Here is a 20944-nt window from a genome sequence, read left to right as displayed (position 1 = left end):
CGAACTTCGTTAATGTCATTTACAAAAAAAAAACTTTTTTTTTGGTTACGTGGCCTGATTCACTACAAAGTTATTTCTAGTATTTTTTTTTATAAACGCACCTAATTTCTATTTTTTTAAATTGAATGAATGCACACTTCAAATAGATCCTGGAAAATGTTCAATATCAACAACAAAAACTTGAGTTAGGATCACCATGGAACCGTACTTAACCGAACGCAATAATAATTAACAGAACCAAAATATATACTATATATGTGTCATAGGATATAAATTTGACGCTTACAGCTACATAAAATAAATATACGTAACGGGAGCCTACTTCTTTTTAAAATCGGTTAAAATAAAAATACATCATCACTTATATTTAATGTCTATGTAGGTAGTTTACAAATTTTATAATCTAATCTTCAATCCTCTTAAAACATTTCCTAACAAATTATTCATCTACAATACAATTACTTGAATTTGCAGGAGGAAGGTTCTGTTCCTTTTCACCGTGCATAGAGCAAGTACAGAGAACTTGCTCGGCATTGGAAAGTCATGGTTTCCAAGACATCAGCACTATGGAAGTACTACAAACGGAAATCAAAGTCACCAAAAGGACGGTACCCGTGAGAGATCTTTCATTCCTAAGACATAAGGTAAGTTATTTTTAACAATATAGAGTAAAGTATGTTTTATCACGCAGGGGATACCTTCAGAAAGTTACTCGGACTCCTGGGGTGTGAGACTTCTTTTATATAGAGTTTTAGGTCGTATAAGTAATTTAGGAAAATTTTGACGTTAAGTGTATATGTATGTATAGAATATTGTTGAGTCACTAAAATTGTTTTGACGGCTGCCCTTATACACTTATCGTATAGGAAAACCACGATACCAAAAAACGCATTTATATGTAAAATTGGCATTACACTAAATTTTAACAAATTTTCAACATCTTAAAAAAATAGATAACAGTATTTATAAAATATTATTGCCCTGTAATAGAGCCAAATTATTTTATACCGCGGATATCTAAAATTATACCGAACGAAATCTTTTGTACATGAGCAATTTCAACTGTTAAGCAGCGTTGCCGTTATGTTACGGCGAAATTTCAAACCACCAGCAACTTTGAAAAAAATACGTATTTTAATCCTCGCAAAGGGATATTCTGTATCCAATTATACGACCTGGCAACCCTGATTCAAACATATATTTAAATAAAATATTATATTATTATATTTATATAAAAATCATAATTACAATAAGGCGAAAAACCTGATATAAAATCTACTCTCTGATTTTCCTGCAGAATTCATAGATTTGAATACAATTCACAAATTTATAAAATTACGATTTAAATTTTTAAGAGCGTCAATCTTCAGCCTTAATGCTTAAGAAATCATTTAAAGTATTTAACATAAAACCACTCTGGTAGATATCTACAATAGGTGGATTTCGTTCGCTAACTAGCAAAATAGCGCAATCTGGGCCGCCCGTTGACCTCACACAGCTGACACATTAACTTAAGTAAGTTACGACGCCACTGCAGCGTAAGCGAGGATCGATCAGAGACTAACAAGCTGATAATTGACAGAATACCAAAGGTCCAATATACTTGAGTTGCGACACGAATTAGTGCACGTATGGACACGGATCGTAAGGGCTACCCTTGTATATGCATATATTACACAAATTATATAATAGTAGCCTTAAATATAAGTCAATATATATACTTAAGTATACCAATTATCTATCTGTCTGTTATATGTATTTCAATTTCTTTTGTAATATTTTTTCTTTTATTTAATTGGCACTCCAATACTTATTTACTTCGTATTTAAATTGAATTCTAGTAAATCTTTTGTATCTTCAAATACGAAATGACTTCAATCTTATATATGACACACCATGCCCAATTTCATTTCATTGTAAACAAACAGTAGCTTAGTACACCAAAGTGATCGAAACAAGACTGTAAATAATCGACTTTTTGTCTGGCTAACTTAATGCAGTTTGTTCTTGACGCGTCGAATCTCAATCCATAAATCAGGTACACGTTCGAAGACGTATTGAACTCCTTACATTTGAATATCTTACTGCACTAGACCAATTTGCATTATATTGCTTTATTTAGCCTCAGAGCTGGATCTTTCTAATTAGCTCAACCTTTATATGTACAAATATACACATTATAGACTCATCCGTTGCCGTTTAATGCTCATTGTGATATATATTTACTTTTTAAATACAAATAAATAACATTAGGTTATTGCGCACATAAAGCCGTTGGAACGGATGCTCTGAAATATGCTAAACTTAAACTATTCGTACAGGTAATTGGATAACTCCTTCGAGGGTATGAATACGATCGTATATCTTTCTAGTTTCTACAAAGGAGTTTTAACCGAAGTTAGACTTCTGAAATTTTATGAAGTTAAAACCACAACTAATAGTCGACAGTTTTATTGTAAATTTTTAATCTGGAAGATCTTCATCCCACGGGTTTGCACAATGAATACTTGGAATAGTCAAATTTATATTTCTAAAGTTTGCTCGTAATTAGTGTATATTTTAACAAGATAATGGTGAGAGTTTATTTAGATTAGATGTGAACATATTACTTTAGAAATAAATTTATTCACAACTTTTTATAAGCTTAAAAGTAAAATAACCTAAAAATATTTGGCTTGGAGATTGTTTTTCTTCGTTATTAATGGATATGTAAATGTAGAATTTCTTCAGACTTAGCAAGTTTACAAAAGGAGCCAGTGTGCAGTACAGTTACATATATAAGCTCATAATGTTGGAGGCGGATTAGCGCTGTAAGGAATGGTTAATATTCCTGACAGCGCCGGATTTTTACCCTATTTTTATATTTCAACCAGCAAGTCAACAAAAGTCAGTAAACGTGTTAGATAAAACTAGCTTTAGAATTCATTGCATTTCATTAAGATTTCGAGATCACTCGCTCATACTAACAACATGTACATGTCTGTACATTTCTCATGGCTGGGGTAAGGCCTCCTCTTCCTTTGAGGAGAAGGTTAGGAGCACATTACACCACGCAGATCCAATGCGGGTTGTTGCATTCACATGTGGCAGAATTTCGTTGAAATCAAACACATACAGGTTTCCTCAGGATGTTTTTCTTCACCACCGAGCAAGAGATGAATTATAAACACAAATTAAGCACATGAAAATGCAGTGGTGCATGCCTGGGTTTGTACCCGCAATCATCGGTTAAGATGTACGCGTTCTAACCACTAGGCCATCTCGGCTTGCTCAAACTAACGTTTGAAGTTAAAGAAAAGCTTTCAAAAAGAGTAACCGCTGAGATGAAAAATATTCAGACCCAGATTGGTAGCTGGTGAGAATATATCAAATTATTAAAAACTAGTAAAACAGTCTGTCTAAATATCATTATCTTGTACGAGTATTTGTTACTTATATTTCATAGGACGCCAAAAGGCTATGTATGAGTAAGGTATATGCCGGAGGACTATTCTAATAATTATTATTTACGTATATAATTAATAAATAGATAAGCAAACCTCATAAACTTAATCGTGATAATATTACAGTAGTTTCAAACTGAAACTAATCTACTTAAAAGTGTTCATTATTACTTGATCAACAAATCGATCGATTGTTTTAACCAATCATCAAATTACAAGACGAAGATCTTAAAAACGCACTTGTTTTATACAGAATGTTCTTATGTGCATATATTACGGAACAATAAATACAAATCATAATTTTGTTTAATCATATATAAATAAATTATTGACGACATATCAGAACGCGTTCGGAATCGTCACGCGCGCCGTTTGTCGCAAGTGGTCACGTTCTGGACGGTAGCTGGCTAGTGGTGGGTATTATCGATGTAAGTTATCGATATTTTGAAAATATGAAATTGTAACAAATATTTATATTTCAATAATTAATATGTCATATATGAGCTATAATTTTAGATTTATTCTTTGTAGTTACTGAAGGGCCGGTTATGTTAGAAATGACAATTTTTTTAAACTTGCAATTTTAAACAAAATATACTTGTGACAGAATTTTGCTGTTTTAACAAGAGTATCAGTAACATATTATTTTTCTGAATATTATATTCATAATAAACATACACCTAATACTAATATTATAAATTATGTTTGTTACTCAATCACGCACGCATGGTTTAACGGACTGGAATGAAATTTGGAACAGAGAAAGATTTTATAGTCTGTAATAGCACATAGGCTAATTTTTATCTCTCTAACACCTGTACACCCCGCCCCCTCACAAGCGGGCGAAACCGGTGCAGGAAACTAATATATGATATATTTTTAAATATATGCCATGTCGATACAACAAGCTGTACATAATCACAAAAGTTCATAGCATTCGTGGGAAAATCAGTACGGCTTTTTAAAATGTAACGTGGGCCCGATTCAGAGAGCGCATATAGTATATTATTAGAACTTGATAACGGCAAGCATTATTTCATGCCATATTAGTAAACTTGCCAATTTTGGGACAACCTAGAAAGATACCACTGCAAAATGCCATTCTACTAAATTGTAATATACAATGTGATGCTTGTTTACTATGATAAAAGAGAAGTTATTAGCCTGAAATTTATTTATTTTGTTTATGCATCTGGCAACATTCAAATGTATAATTATGTTATTTTTATTTTCAATTTTTTTTTTTTTATTATTTAATTTTAAACATTTATAGTATATTACAAGCTTAAGGAAATAAAATTAATATTTAAAAGTCACGGTCGGTTCAAAGCGATTTAATTAATTGTTAAAACTCTTGATGCTGACGTTACATTGTCACTATATCTATTTTATATGCTTAATTTTTAGCAAAGTAAAAAAGCAAACATTGAGCTTAAAGATCCTGAGAAATCCTGATGCTTACATAGATATGGTTTTAAAAATTATAAATTTAGCCATCCTCGAAAGATGGAAAATCAAATAGAAATTTTATCAATCAAATAGTATATACGTATACACGTATACATAAACTCTATTATTGTCACCTCTTTATTACACCACATGGGTAATGTAAGTTACAATATTTGAATAGTACTGTAGGCATAAAAGTTACTGACATTTAATTATAATATATACATAAATACTAGTACTTACTTACTTACTGGTACCGCATGCGGTCAACATCAACCCACATTTTTATGAAAATATATATATGTGTGTGTGTCTGTGTAGTTACACAGCTTATGTGACTATATATGAAATCCTTGTTTAGTAATTTCATTTGTAGGTATATAGTTCGTTACACTGATCTACTCAAGGAATTAGCGACATATTAAAACTAACGATAAACGTTAAATCGTTATCTGTAGACATGTTTTAATTAATTTACGTACTAAATATTTCTCTTAAACATTCTACCTCTAATCTAATAAATAACCTACCTTGAGGTAGCATTTAAAAAAATACAAGTTTATTAATTTTTTTTTTAATATTATAATTAGGAACATCTCCAATCGTACCACTATACACTAAACCCACGGAAACTTTGTACCACTCGAAGAGACGTTAGCAAATCATAATGATCGGTATTCATAGGTTAGCCACTGTCTCGGTTATGAGCCAGTGTCCTTGTACTCAGATAGTGTATGGGTTGTCTCTGCCATCTGCGCTTACTCTGTACAATGTAGCTTAACGTACCGTGTTGTTTATTGCTCTGCAATACTTCAGGAATTTGCCACCGTTATATATTGGTATAGAAACATATATACGATGTCAATCGCTTTCGTTTTGTTACAAAATGTCAACTGGAAATCGTTTCGGAATATAAATGTATCCAATCGTTTGAATCGGTTTTGAAACTGCACATATATTTTACCTAACGTTAACGTCCTGAATATTTTCATAACAGCAAAAATTAACATCGTTGAGAAGTGATTTCTTATCTAACCGATCAACTGAATACGCTCGGTTTAACACTTTTACAGAGAAGAAACCAAATAATTGCACTATATATGTATATAGACAAACTATACCAATAAATATTGGACTGTATATAACTTTTTACCTATTATTACCCAATGCAGATATCATATTACAAGTACAAACACATTGAATAACGTTCGCAGTAAATGCTGAAATAAAAGTACATAGCATAATATTTTAGTACTTATCAACTACAATGTTTACAACATAATAGTTGCTGAATAACTTCTAGAATTAGACCATGGATAAATTATATAATTTTCAAACAAAATATCTACTCCATCGTATATAACAGTTCCTAATTAAAATCTATCGCCAGTATCTAGCAAGGCATCGATCTTTATAGACCCGAATATGATTTATGCGTGCACGGACGCAGCTGCGTTAGAACAAAGCGGGCCCTCGCATTCCCACATTAGGTACTTACCGAACGAGATGAGAGATGACTGATCGACGGATCCGTCCTTAATATAATAGTTGTTACAAAAGTATTGTAATCCTCATATTCAAAGGTACGTGTTTGTCTGTTGTATGAGTTTGTAGTTTGTATATTTCATTTTAAAACTTGTCTTATGTTTTGAAGTAGCAGGAACAGATTAAAACTAAATCCTATAATACGAAATATTTTCGCAATATGTTGTATAAAATATTTTTTACAGCAATTAAGATACTATATCGAAATTCATAAATAAAACGTTAAATTAGTGATCTAGAGTCTAGAATTAACTCATAGCAAGTCTAATAACAACCATTACCTAAATAGAACGTTTATATGATTATTAATTATATCAAGAAATATAAAACGTTAATAGTGTTGTAATTTCAACAATTTAGAGGACAATTAATCGAGAAAGCCATTAGGCACAGCCATAAATCGGTCTCAATTTCACGGCGCAATCTAAACCGGCGCGCGGCGCGTGCGCACCCGACAGATAGCATCTTATCGCGGATCGGCGCGATCTGTCGTTGTCGGTCGCCAGCGCGTGTCCAAACACTGTCCGAGCTTGTAAGCGATCGACTGACCGCTTCTATCGTAATCAATCGCCATTAAATAACAAGGGTCGATTAAAACAATCCAGCGAGGTGGATGTGATGAAATGTCTACGAATATCGAGGCGTTGAAGAAATATTTCATTAGAAGACCTCATGTCCTAAATGAAACGACAATGTTTATGGTGGATGCGAGATTTCGTAAGACATTTAGCACGACACGTGATAGGTAGGTTGCACAAATTCCTATTGAAACAAGTCTATCATTTATAACACAAGAGCGGCGAATAATTCCAATAATGTTTACCAACACCATTCACCAGACAGTTTGAACACGCGAATCAAAGAACAAAGAGATTTAGGGCAGTGTAACACGATCCTCCATATTGTTGCGGCGTGTGACGCAACAAATCTGTCGCAGGCAAGATGGCGGATCGAGACAGCCGTGGCTAAAGGATGCGCCTGCGCCGTGAAATCGCTTGTTATGGCCCGTGTGGCAATGCAAGTTTAATAAATACGTTCGCTCTTCGACATATTCATGTTTCATTACAATTAAAAAATATATTTTAAAATAAGTATTAGAAAAAATACTAGATACAAAAAAATATCGGCATTAAATAATAAGCGGTGTATAATTTATATCTTAATAATATCATTATATTATATACATATTATAATTTATAGAGCCTAAAAGATGTATGAACACATTAATCTCATTACCTACCAGTCAGGTATTTTGTTTTTGCGTTGAATTATTCATACAAAATATATAGCTAGTATACGACACTAAGGAGCTGAACAGCAACCAAAACTAACAACCAATCAATTGCATAAAACAGGGATGTATAGTTCAAACTTATAGCAGGAATATCCGCGAAGCCCAGGTTGTTACTTATAAGTTATATATAAACTTTATAAGGTATTTGATGTTTAAGTCCACAAAATGTTGATATCATTGTGAATATACTGCATTGCGTACTTCTTAATCCTCTTAGAAGCAGTAAATCTCATTAGTAGTAAAATTATCAATAGCAACTGAAATCCATTACTAAATGTCCTTTGAATGTTACGTTCGCATGTCTCTTTTATAAATGGACTTAGTTCAGCTTATCCCCCCGTTCGATAGCATCAGCTGTATAACACCGCAGACGACCTTTAGGACACCATCGCCAGCTAGTGTTCCTGGGACTCAACACAGTTTTACCGTTACGCCCGCCATCTATAAATCCGCAACTTGACAAAATAATAGGGACGCGATAGTTCGAAGCTATTAACGCCCGAAGAGATATATTGAGCCTACTCCTCTCAATCAGATACCTAAATACGGGTGCAGTGTAATAGAAATTTCTAAGCGCTTTGATATCAAGATAATTCCGATTGGCAATTGCAATATCTATACAACGAACAGCCGTAACTCATGGATCTTGTCAAATATCTTGAGTACTTTTCAAATTTAATTATATTGTTTACGGTTTACGTCTGAAATGTTAATTATTATCTGGGAAATAATGAAAAGATATTTTTTTCATTGCTGACGTAACATTTTTAATATGTTAAGTATATATTTTTGTTTTAACTAGTGACAAAAATCTAGCCATCGCGATTCAGAAACGGGAAATTTTTAATCAGCGCCATCTATCGGTGGCAAGCTGTAACATAAACACAATAGAAATTCGTACGAAATCAATTTTGATTGTTGCGTTTCTATAAAATCTACTATATTATACATAATTTATTGCTATCCGTCAATCCATTCGAAATAAGTCCGTAATTATACTCGAAACTGCTAAACTGTCGACATAGAATCCCATTTAGATAATATTGTGAGCCCACAAAACAATTTACAGCTACCCAAATACAAAATTGACACGACTCATTCGATGAAAACGTTACTTTATAAACGACAAGTGTCTACGCAGCCTTTAACTTACAAAGTGTCTGGTGCGCTGTATAATTAACTTAACTTAATTCTAGTACAGTACTACATTTTAGTTACATTGTTGCTATTATCTTGACGATTTATACAAACACTATTAAGAAAAACAACAGCTTTATGTACGAGAAAAAGCTCTTAATTGTGCAGTTTTAACACATTATAATGTACAGATATATTTAAGATCAATAAAATTTCTATGAAAAAAAATAATGTTTAAATCTACTCAACCCATCTAACATTTCAAAAGTAACAATATCGACATACAGAAAGACGAATGTCTCACTCAGTAAGTTGGAAGTAGAAATATAATAACTTTAACACAAAATATCGGTATGGAGTAGTACATACGTTTACATTAACGACATGCAACTTAAACTAATGGCTACGTGTTCTTCGTTCTTGAGAAATTCCATTTTCACTATTAATATTCTATCAAATATCTTCACTTTAAAATCGCAAATATCTTAACGAGACTCGCTTATGTGTTATTATCTTATCTTATCTTTAAAAACATTTATATTTATTGAATTAACTTTAGTTCATAATTAATACAAGTATTCACCTCTTTGCTTAAAATAAATCAAATATTGTAAATACCATCTTTTAAAACCAGCTTTTATACAGCCGTTTTTACGAAAAATGCAGTTCACCCTTGAGGAGCTCCTTCATCCGAAGCCAATTCTGGACTTAGAATCAGGTCACGCTTTAAATAAAAAATCATTTCATCGCAACTCGATCAACAAGTAAAATTTCAACTAGTTGAGTTGATATTAGGAAGTGTTTCTAATTCAGCATGCATTTGACCCAAACAAACAAACAAATATCGCAAGTTATATAAAAGCTTGTAACGAACTTTTATTTGTAGCGCATTTTGAACAAGTTATTATATTCGATTGTACCGTTATAACTACCAAAAGTGTGTACAAGATATTAGCTTCATTGCTTAAGTGGAACTGGTTTAGAATTCACATGCAAAATTTGACCCACACGTAGTAACAGGTGAAGTTAATTGTAGCAAATATGCTATTATTTTATTATCATTACGAATTTTTAACAAAAATTACCCTCGTGAACAAGACATTCGTAGATAATGTCGAAATATCGAGCTCCACCAAATAAAAATATCTAAATGGTAAATATCCCGTTTTAGATACTGTTAGTAAAAAATTACCCTTTCTTACTTGAAAAGTTTAAAAATCCAAAGTCTACGTAAATAGAATAACAAAATAAGTGTAGTAAGATATAAAACATATTTGTCTCTAATGTAAACTATCTCTAACTACAGTTCGAAGATTTCAGCTCAAGCTAAGCTAGAATAATGTAGTTGAAGATGCATTATTTACCGCTAAGCCTTATTGCAAAACTGCCATTATAAATAACCGATATAGTAAATTCGTGCATCATCACGTGCATTTATTTATGCCACTGCTAGTGAGTGGTAGCGGCTGTGCAGTAATCAGATTTACCGTGTGAATCATATACCGTGACATAGGTTACTTTGAATGTATTGTAAACCGAATCTAAATGAGAATTATTTTAGAATTCGCTTTTAAATTATTTATTGGTCCTTCGAGCCGGAATAATTCTAAAATTAAAATGTACAAATATATTCATGCATATTTCTTTGTATGTTTATTAGTAACAACTATTGTTTTTAAAAACGTTGGTAATAAATTCTTAATAAACAGTACCAACGGTGTGGCCGTTGATTTTGGCGCGAGCTCTCATTTACGTTTCGGATTTACGAGAGCGCGAATAGAGTCGTCACTAGCATGTAGTGAAGTTCTCGGCAATAAATTAGCGGGCGAGTGTTCGGTGTTCCCACGAGGAACCGTATCAAGATGAGCTCGAACAACGCGTCCGAGACTCGAAAGGAGGACGAAATGCTTTATTTTCTCACTCGATTTATTTCGAGTGACATTCGCTTGCGTTTTGTAAGTTGTCACTCGCACTCGTAACGAAGTGCCCTCGGGATCATACGGGAAGTTTGCCTTGTAAAATTGGATTGTACAAATACCAATCTGTCGCCTTTTACATCTCCACTTTCTACGATAGCTTTTAATATTATGTCGATTGCTAACTACCTCTTCTTAAGATATTAAATTTTAATATAGTAATATAATTTACCTCAAATAAAAAGAAAATTAAATACCAAAATAACTATATCGTTTGTATGAATAAAAAAATTAAATATTATAATCGTATAAAAATTAAATCGTGTATAAACCATACCGGAACTTCCTGGAGATAAATTATTTTACATAATATTATCTAAGTTTATCTAATCCTAGACGATTTTATGTCAAATAATTTATTGCAAAAATAAATTTGTAACCGAATAGTTTAATATAATAGTGAATTTAAGCACATAAATCGCATCAATTTGATCTGCCATCATTTATTACAGTGCCAGGTGATCTAGACGAGCTAGACTTGTCATGTTTTAGGATAGAGTTAACTAATGTATCACTTGCCTGCTTTCCAAAGTCGTTTGATTTATAACTAAAATCGCGTTCCGTACGTGATATAATTCGTAACTGCGCGACACAATTAAATCTATTTTAATTCAATAAAGATATATTTGTAACACTTTAAAACTTGCATGTATAAATGATATTAATATAAAAACACTTTTTTTAAATGCAAAGACTATTTATGAACCAATTAGTCCAGTGATTAGAACACATGATACTCAAATGGAATCAAACCCGGATAAGTACCAGTTTTAATAATTTAGCTTCTACTCGGGAAACTCGATGGAAAGCTTGTTAGAAGAACACACCTTTAAAAAAATCTGTACGAGTTGGATTAAATTCAACTTTTCATTTGGACATTTACAGTCTGTTACTATTCTACTTTTGTGAATACATTCATCAATCTGATTCAAATTATACTAGCAGTCGATCATAGTTGTTGTTCTAATCAAATAATATATGTATGTATATAAGAAATTCGATCAGTCAATCTTTGATTTACTCTGTAAACGAATTTAATCAGTTCTATAACATCGACTAACTTATCATCCGAGATTCCAGCTGCATTCCTACGAGTTACCAAATAGCAAGTAATGATCAAATCGTATAATATCAATCAGGGCTGCGTTGTCATGTCGAACAGCTGTTAGTTCAGATAGACTCGTCAGCACACTCGTGATCTTGGTCCACTAGACCACTATCCGGTTGCCCACGTCGAATTCCATTGTCCATTCTGGCGATCAATCACAATTACGGATGTAGTCCTGTATCATGTTTATTACATTAATTAGCATTAACACGACAATTATTGCTTTACTTTCAATTGATTGTAGTTACTTCGTTTTATAAAAGTGATCAAGGCCTAAATATTTTTAAAATATGATTCTTAACTTTGAAATTATCAGTTACAGTGGAAACTGCAATAAAATTAATATAACTTATCTAAATAATTCTTTAAAACAGATACGAATATAATCGTATTTAAAGTTGCATACATAATTACTAATTTTAATTAACAAAACAATTACGATATATTTTCATAAACAACCGCGAATATGTAACAAATATTTATTAAGTTTAGGAAGTCGTTCGCTGTTACAGCTCAGAGGCAGTTTGACCCTAAAACTAGTGCCTGGAGCCTATGTCGGTTCGTGACCCGCCCTGACCCCGATCTACTAACCAACCGTATTGTCTCTGACTTAACTTGTGCCGCAACTTATGAAATGCAAGCTTCACTGCTCTATAATTTTAACTTATTACCGTACCGACTCGAATATTAATTTAAAGTTTTATTTATAAACTAAGCTGTGTAAATCGTGAAAATATACAAAGGAATATTAGTTTTTTCAATTCAATTATTATTATTAATACTCAATCTTTAAATTCTTATCTTAGGTACTTAATGATCACTTAAGTGGTTTTACCCATTGCAATAGACACGTAGCTCATTGAAATTTCTGTAAACTGGACGTTTCTTTTAGAATAAATATTTAAACATATATTTAGTGTTATATAAAAAGAAATATTTTTATTGAAAAAATTGTAAAAAAATCCTAGTAACAGCAATTAAAGAAATATACTCTCCTAACTTAAACCAACGCGCAGCTGATAAAACAATCTGACAACATAATAATAATTACAATCCGCAATTACGTTTCTATCTCTTGGTAGGAAATACTTCAGCATATTTGCAAAATTGACGTCTAAAACACTGAGAATGAATAGAACTAATTGATCTATAGAAATTTCCTAATACGTTGATCGATATTGAGACAAAGCAATCCGCAGAAGTTGCTCAAGCATTAATGAGCACATTTGGGCGCCATTGTTTCCTACTGGTTGAATTAATGGTATTACTCCTGCCCCCGACCTCGCTGATGAAGATCGCTATCGAAAGCTAATCGGAGTTTGCACGGCAGTTTGTTGTGTCTTGAAATCAACACACCCGATATCTTTCAGACATCTAAACAATAGTCGTATGTTAATAAACTTCCTTAAACATAAACTAAATTAAGATCGTGATGTCGTGATTATTTTAGGAGAATTTCCTTTATGTGTTACAGAATAAGGAAAGTGAAAAAATATCTATTATCTCCACTCTTGCGAATTGCTCAACATTTTGTGAATAAAATCCACTAAGAGTTATTGAACAAAATTAAAAAATATTTTCCTTTTATCGGCGATAAGTTACACAGTGGTTCGTGATTGCACGCTTCAGGAAACAATACACAACGAAATTTTTACGGTGATTTCTGTAGATGAATTATTTTTTGTAAAATTTTATAAGGGTTAACTGTCTATTATTGAGGAAGGAAAACATCGTGACTGACGGATGCAATGGGTCACGACAAAACCACTCACCGTTGACCCAATATCAAATAAAAAGAAAAATACATTTAAGAATGGGATTTGATGTTCTATGTTCAAAAAAAGAATGCTTGAATGTTCACTAGCTATGCCTTAAATCCAGCTCATTTTATATAAAAATGACTTAATATTAGCAGCATAAGAATTTTTAATAAACGTTAAACCACGGATCGATTAGCTATAGTTTATAAGTAAACATTCAATGAAACAACAAGAAAAAAACCCATTTTAGAACTGATATTGATGATGGTGATGAAAATAGTTTACCTACAATTTCTTTATTCTTTAGGCATATTTCAATTAAAGCTATTTTATATATGCAATAAAAAAAACACAAATATATCAAGCTCTCTAAAATTCTCTTATCTTTAGACCCCAAATGATTCCAAAATTAGCAATAATTTCCATGACATTTCAAAAGGATCAAATACCGACAGCAATTTATGTATGAATTATTATAGGTAAACGCCCGGTCAGTTCGGTTCGACCCGACCTCCGCCACGGAAGGCGAGGTGTCACAACCTGATAAAAAATAGTCACAATAAGATCGTGACTCCGACTCAATTCATTCACAAGATTCCCTGAGAAAATGCTACGTGCAAGCATTTTCGCGACACAACATTCGATCCGCTAACTAAAAAAATGCCCCTGTAATCTTATCATTCAACCTAATAATTATAAAGAAACACCTTAATAACTGGTCCAAAAAATTAAGGCAATAGTAAAATCTATCTTCCATATATTATTTCACATTCCAAAAAAACAATACATATCTCTTACTTCTTAGCGACGCGCGTCTTCCGAACGATCAAACTGACTAAATTTTTACTCTATTTAAATATAAAATAAAATTAATATTATATTGAATAACAAAAACCATAAAAAAAAAATTAAATAATATTTTTATAACGAGTAACAACGCAAATAGTTCAGTACAAGTCGCAACATTAGTACGAATATTTTTCAACAGATGGCGCTGTACCAAAGTTACATCGCGCTATCGTTTGGTTCACTTCGAAAGTATAAGGCGTCCACACTCTGAAGCTAATGTTAACTTTGCGCAGAGGCAATATCGTAACCAATGAGGTTAATCCGAGGTGCGATTATTGCTAGTTGAAAACTTTACCAATACCCCGCCGTGTGGTCGTGAAATACCGACCGCTATGGCAATTTTTGAACGGCCGTTAAGGCCTAATAAACCCATATAAAATCTCCATGATCATGAATCAAGTATATACGTATTAATATTCTAATATTTATGGCTGATAATACTTTAATAACTACGACAAATTCAGAATGACAATTGACAACATGCAATTATTGTTTGAAGGAATTTTCATTATTTTAATTAAGATGAAAATTGATTTTTATTGCCTCTGTATAACAGTCAATAGGATACATAAGGATATTTCATTTGATAGTAAGAATGGATTTTGATGACATAAAAACTAAGTGGTACCTTTAAATACTTACAAATTATTTTATAGACAAGACAGATTATTTTTAAATCAAATACGAACTCTTTGATTTAACGATTTAATATTAACCATCATTAGTCATTAATGTTATTAATAACACGACTTGCCTAAATGTAAAGAGGAATTAAATAAACTATACAAACACTTAATAAAAATACTGACTCTATAAAACACACAATAAATGACCGTCACAAAAAGGATTGAGACAAAACTATACATTCGAGATTACGACTGATCCAGATTTAGTAATGTCACAAACATTTGACATTTACAGCGAGAGAAAGTGCTAGCTTATTGAGTGGAATCGATTGATCGCTTTTAATCGCATTATCGATTCACGGGGGGTCCTTGGCCCCAGAACCATAAAAATATAACTCTCAATATAATTATATCGAAATTATATTAACTATAGCCTATTCCAATGGAAGTAGGAAAAATGATAAACAAACCTTAGATTTACGTATTTCATGCGATTCGCTAATAACTTAGCTATATTGTGTACTACTGAGAGTTTATGAACAATATTTCATTATTTATAAAACAACCCTATTTCACTTAACTAAAATTAAATTCCGATAACAGTTTTGTCAACGTCATTTTTTCGCAAATACATAGTGAATATCATAGAATATTCAAGGTCTCGACTAATGATATTGCGTTAATTTGTTGTCAAATGTTGTTTTTTTGGCTTTTCTCCTCTTATGGTTGGATTCTCCTATTATATATTATAACTATAATATTTTTCGTGTCTGTAAATTAACTCATTTTGTAATTGTATTAATCCATACTTATAAAATCGTTTATCGTGACTCACATTTATCAAGCTCAAACTACCGAGTCGAAAAAGATATTTTGAAACGGTTTTATTTTATCACATATATATCCACTAAGAAAAGATTATTGGAATGAAGATAATAAAGGGGGAGGGGGTTGATTTAATGGGAGTTGAAACTTTATATATATTTAACCCGTACGAACTCGGGACGGGCTACTGGTATGTTATATTAATATTATGGCAATGATTTACCAAAACGTAAATTAAATTTAAGTTTTTAATTAATATTATTAAATTATTATGTAATGTACATACATTAAACCTATAAGTAGTTTAGTTTATTTCATATTCACAGATATACCTATATCTTTTATGAAATTAACACTATGTGACGACAGATAACTAAATTTATATAATATATCTTTTAAACATACATGTGTTACGTATGTTCTTTAATATTTATCGAATCTATATTTAACTGTACGGTTATGTACGTTGTCTTTACTTAGACTTAAAAGGGCTCCCTGTTATATTAGCCAATATGTCAACGTTATAATATCGGCGTTTCAAAACCTAAATCAATCACTGCTAAGTGCTTCAATCATCAAAATGTAAGGACCCGGTCACGATTACGAGCCGGATGTCTTCGAAATATGAACATTAAAATATATAATAATTATTTTTTACTATTAGCTATCTGTATGTAGTATGTTTATTGCAATTACGACTTAAACTCCATTACGTCTAGAGTCCACATGCTATGATGAGAGCATGCTTATTAGCTACTAAAGAACATTCGGTATCGAAAGAGCAAACCTCAGAAACATACTTATTTTTAACACTTCTGAGAGTGCTTGTGTTCGAAATTTAAAATGGACGAATCGTTACAGATTTAATAAAATTAATTAACTTATTACAAAATGTAATGTAATACTAAACAAAATAATAAAATTTGTGCTATACGATTAGCGGACAGGATCTACTTTTAAATTAAATACCTTTAAAATGAAATATCTAAAGAATTAGAATTGGCTGATAGTTTGTGTGTTAGTTTCATAAAAACATTCGTTGCTTCTTCATATTTATTTTTTATGTAAGTTTATTTTTAACTTGTTCGTCAGCTACATGTAAAAATTTGCAATAATGACAATATATAATACAAAGTATGAGGGTTGATTCTGGTTTTGTATTCAGACGACCAACGCGAACCGGTAATAAATGGCATTATTAAATAACTTAATAAAACGAATTCGTTGCCTTTATCGTAATAAATGTGTATTATCCCTGTTTATACACCGGTTTATGACACAAAAATCACCGAACCGTCGATATCGCCTCATTTGTGTCATAACATCGAAGGGTAATATACAATCGGGACGATCCCAAATAAATACGTATAAAGTTTCATAAAGCGTAAACCGCACGGTAGTCGACACCCACGGAATTTAAATTCGGTAGCTTGTGGTTGTTTACATTTTGCAAGAAGTCACTAAGGCATCGTTTCTCAAACTTTAAGCGGTTCGACCACAAAGAAAATATCCACGTTGAATAAAAAAATACCACCCCAACGTCTCTCACATTTATATAACTTTAGCTACAAGTTTTTTTCTTTGTTATTATTGTTAAGAAATGAGATTTTATAATTATAAGACTTCAATAGTTATTTTTAATAATATTTTGTATACGGTTCTTGGTTTTTTTTTCTGACAGGTTGAGAAACGTAGATTTCAAACGCTGAAGATGTTAAACGTTTTTAGACGCATTTGTCTCCTTACATACTTTGAAGGTTAGATTGACTGCAGTGATGACTATATTTTGTAATGTTGTGTTAAACGTGCTTGCATTTTAAAAAGACTAGTGTTGAAATTTTATACTAATATTATACACACAAAAAACTATCAACATTCGTAATTATAACAATGTAATTTCGAATCTAAAAACTGAGTTTAACACACGTTTTATAAATGTTGTTCTAAACTTCAGTTAAAAACTCCCGACTAATTAAAATGTAACTAATTGATGAGTCACGATAGTAAGTTGCGTTATATTAGCAGAACCTTTTAATGTTGTAATTTTAAATAAAAAAAAAAAAATTAATAGAATCCCATCTTGTTTCACTATTTCCATCAAAACTGTCAGCACACTACATCAGCTCTTCACATCACGTATTTGATGATTATCGCATTAAGCTAGTAAGAAGCTAAAAACAAAACCTTTGGAGTGCCGTCTGTATAGAAGCCAATACATAAAAATTCGTATAATATATTAAACTCTAATGTTAACGTATTAAAGACTATATTTACATGTGTAAAGTTCTAGTGTACTCTGAACATGATTCATTTGCTCTCATTATTGACAGATGGCGGTGTAATGGCGATTGATTTACGATACCGCAACATTTAATCGTTGCGTAATCGATTATTGATCGTATAATGTCTACTGTCTATACTCGCTTATAGATGAAACATTCACAATATTAAGATCTGATATTTCGTTTCTCCTTGGAGGGAATAAACTATAACCTTTCTATTATATTATTTGATCTTTAACAACTCATCGTTTTGAAAAGTGCATTCATTTGCTTTCAAATACGATTATAGTTTAGATTTTAAGCGTATCAGTTATGTAGTATAGTTAGCAATGGTTTTGATTCAGGTTTGAAATTATTTTGGATGTAATTATTTTTCTTATTTCACATATAAGTTATCCTCGTGACCAATTCGGCCACAGAGGTATTATAAAGGTAGTTCACACGCGTGTATACAAACACAAGTGCACTCTTTATTCCCTCGCTCACAGGGTTCAGGTACAAGATCAACAGCTTAAACTACTTTCCGAAGCACGGGAGTGAAACTCGACCCGAGGCTTAAACTCAGAACTCTAAAACTTCAGTCTTATAAACTAGCCAATAGACCAACGACGTTGTCATATTCCACAAACTAAACAATAATATATATAGTTTTGTATCGATAAAACATCGATGACGTTTTTATACGTCATTTACGGGTACACCTACACCTATAAGAGATACACGCTATCAAAAACATGCGTTTTGACTGCTACCGATGCTTTTTACGATATCTCGAACGCTTCGAACTTATCCTTTATTTATTTCTCATTTATGTCCGTACGAGTCGAACGTCTAAATTCAAAGGTATGTTTATCAGTCAGACAGTTACGGCGACGGGCTACAGGCTCCGGTGATAAAACTCGTATTTTGTCGCGGACTTTTGGCAGCTGCGTCATTTTATCACCGATTTCTTTTCGCTCTACCATCATTTGCATTATCGCGACGTTTCTGCGAAATCGCATTTTTAAAACGTAAAAATAAATCTTTTTAGTGCTAAATAAAAGATAAAGAACGTCTTAATTTTATTGATCCGCTTAGTTGGTTCTTGCTAAAAAGAGGAAGGTCGATTTGTTATCGGTTTATAAAAAATGCTTGTTAGATTTATAACATAATCGAAATTCTCGTGTAACGTCTAGTTTCAGAACTTGTGTTCTTTGACAGTCAGATAAATGTTATTCACATTCCGAATATAGATTTATACACTAACTTAGCTAAATGTATCAATTCATTTCCTTATTAAGGTAAACTTGTATAAACTTAGTTAACCAATTCGAAACTTTAAATGATTGCTCAAGTTCATCAACTTCCGTAAACATGAAATTTCGGCACGGGCCAAACTAAAAGTAGATAATTATTTTAAGTGTCAATAAATAATAAAGATGGCCGCGCGCCGCTGAGTGCTCGTCCATCTCTCTTATCTCAATTCTTAATGCGCCTCTTTGCTGGTCATTCTTTTTTTGAATTTTATTTTCTTTTTTTCCCACGTCATCCGTCGGCGAGTTTAAATTTTGTGTTGACACCACAGAGGTTTTATGTTTTAATCTGAACAAAAAACTTCGGTTCGTTCAATAGTAATCGGTAGTATGGAATTATGTATAGACTGATTATATCAACGCTTTGTTTATAGTTTTATCTAGTTTATGGTGAGTCGCTCATGTAATAGTGACGTATGACATAATTTATCCCAAACATATTTTTAGAGAAGTTTTAGAGAAAAAGTTGTTTGTAATCTGACTTTTTAAATGGCCTCAATTATGAACGATTTAAGGTAGTTTCATAAAGCTGTAGCTATAAATCAAAAGTGCAAGAACAATATTTTGTTGCATTTCCGAACGAGACGGACCATCGATCACGGCGCGTTCCAAGTTTGAATAAATTTATGTAACGTAATTGCAGTGTTGTGTGCGTGAGCGCAATGTTCACATTACGATGAATGAGGTTGGATTACGTTTTTTAAAAAGTTATGTCAAAGTAATAACGTAAAATCTTAAGAAATGTAAAAATTTGAAGTATTTTAATATAATTTTAATACAATCAGATATTATTTATGATAAAGCTCATTGCGTAGTTAGTAGAATTTTGCCTTTTACTAGATATTACTTTTGAAGACAAAAACCATCATAAATCTTGAAATGAACCTACTTTAATTCGCGGTTAGTTAATAGAAAAAGGTATAAAGGAGAAAATTAAAAATAGATCAACAGTCGATATCTCGCGATGTTTAAGAAGCGAGTATTGCACTATTTCGTATATAGTGTCCAGAACGAATGAAGTACCCAAAAGAAATAACCTAAATAAGCTTCGAAAATATAAATCTATATAATTTTCAATCAAAATTAAGTTACTCTAACTAATTGATAAGTGACTATAGTAATAACATAATAACATAATCAGCCTGTAAATTTCCCGCTGCTGGGCTAAGGCCTCCTCTCCCGTTGAGGAGAAGGTATGGAGCATATTCCACCACGCTGCTCCAATGCGGGTTGGTGGAATACACATGTGGCAGAATTTCGTTGAAATTAGACACATGCAGGTTTCCTCACGATGTTTTCCTTCACCGCCGAGCACGAGATGAAATGATGTTGAATGAATGAATGAAATGTAAATTCAG

General features: G+C 32.1%; 1 protein-coding gene and 1 non-coding gene across 2 annotated transcripts in view; both read left to right on the top strand.

Moving 5' to 3' along the window:
• LOC113401578 (tRNA (adenine(58)-N(1))-methyltransferase catalytic subunit TRMT61A) overlaps positions 1-20944 on the top strand; it is a 57715-nt gene that overhangs the window by 32536 nt on the left and 4235 nt on the right. The window contains exon 5 of the mRNA XM_026641547.2: positions 475-644. Coding sequence (XP_026497332.2) covers positions 475-644 — 170 coding nt within the window. The remainder of the gene's footprint in view (positions 1-474; positions 645-20944) is intronic.
• Positions 14783-14921, top strand: LOC113401729 (U4 spliceosomal RNA). The gene has a single exon (XR_003369168.1). It is a non-coding gene; the product is annotated as a U4 spliceosomal RNA (small nuclear RNA).

Source organism: Vanessa tameamea, chromosome 20 (assembly GCF_037043105.1).
Source record: "Vanessa tameamea isolate UH-Manoa-2023 chromosome 20, ilVanTame1 primary haplotype, whole genome shotgun sequence".
In the NCBI taxonomy this organism is placed as follows: domain Eukaryota; kingdom Metazoa; phylum Arthropoda; class Insecta; order Lepidoptera; family Nymphalidae; genus Vanessa; species Vanessa tameamea.
Note: the sequence above shows the minus strand (reverse complement) of the source record. Positions and strands in the feature narration are given on the sequence as shown.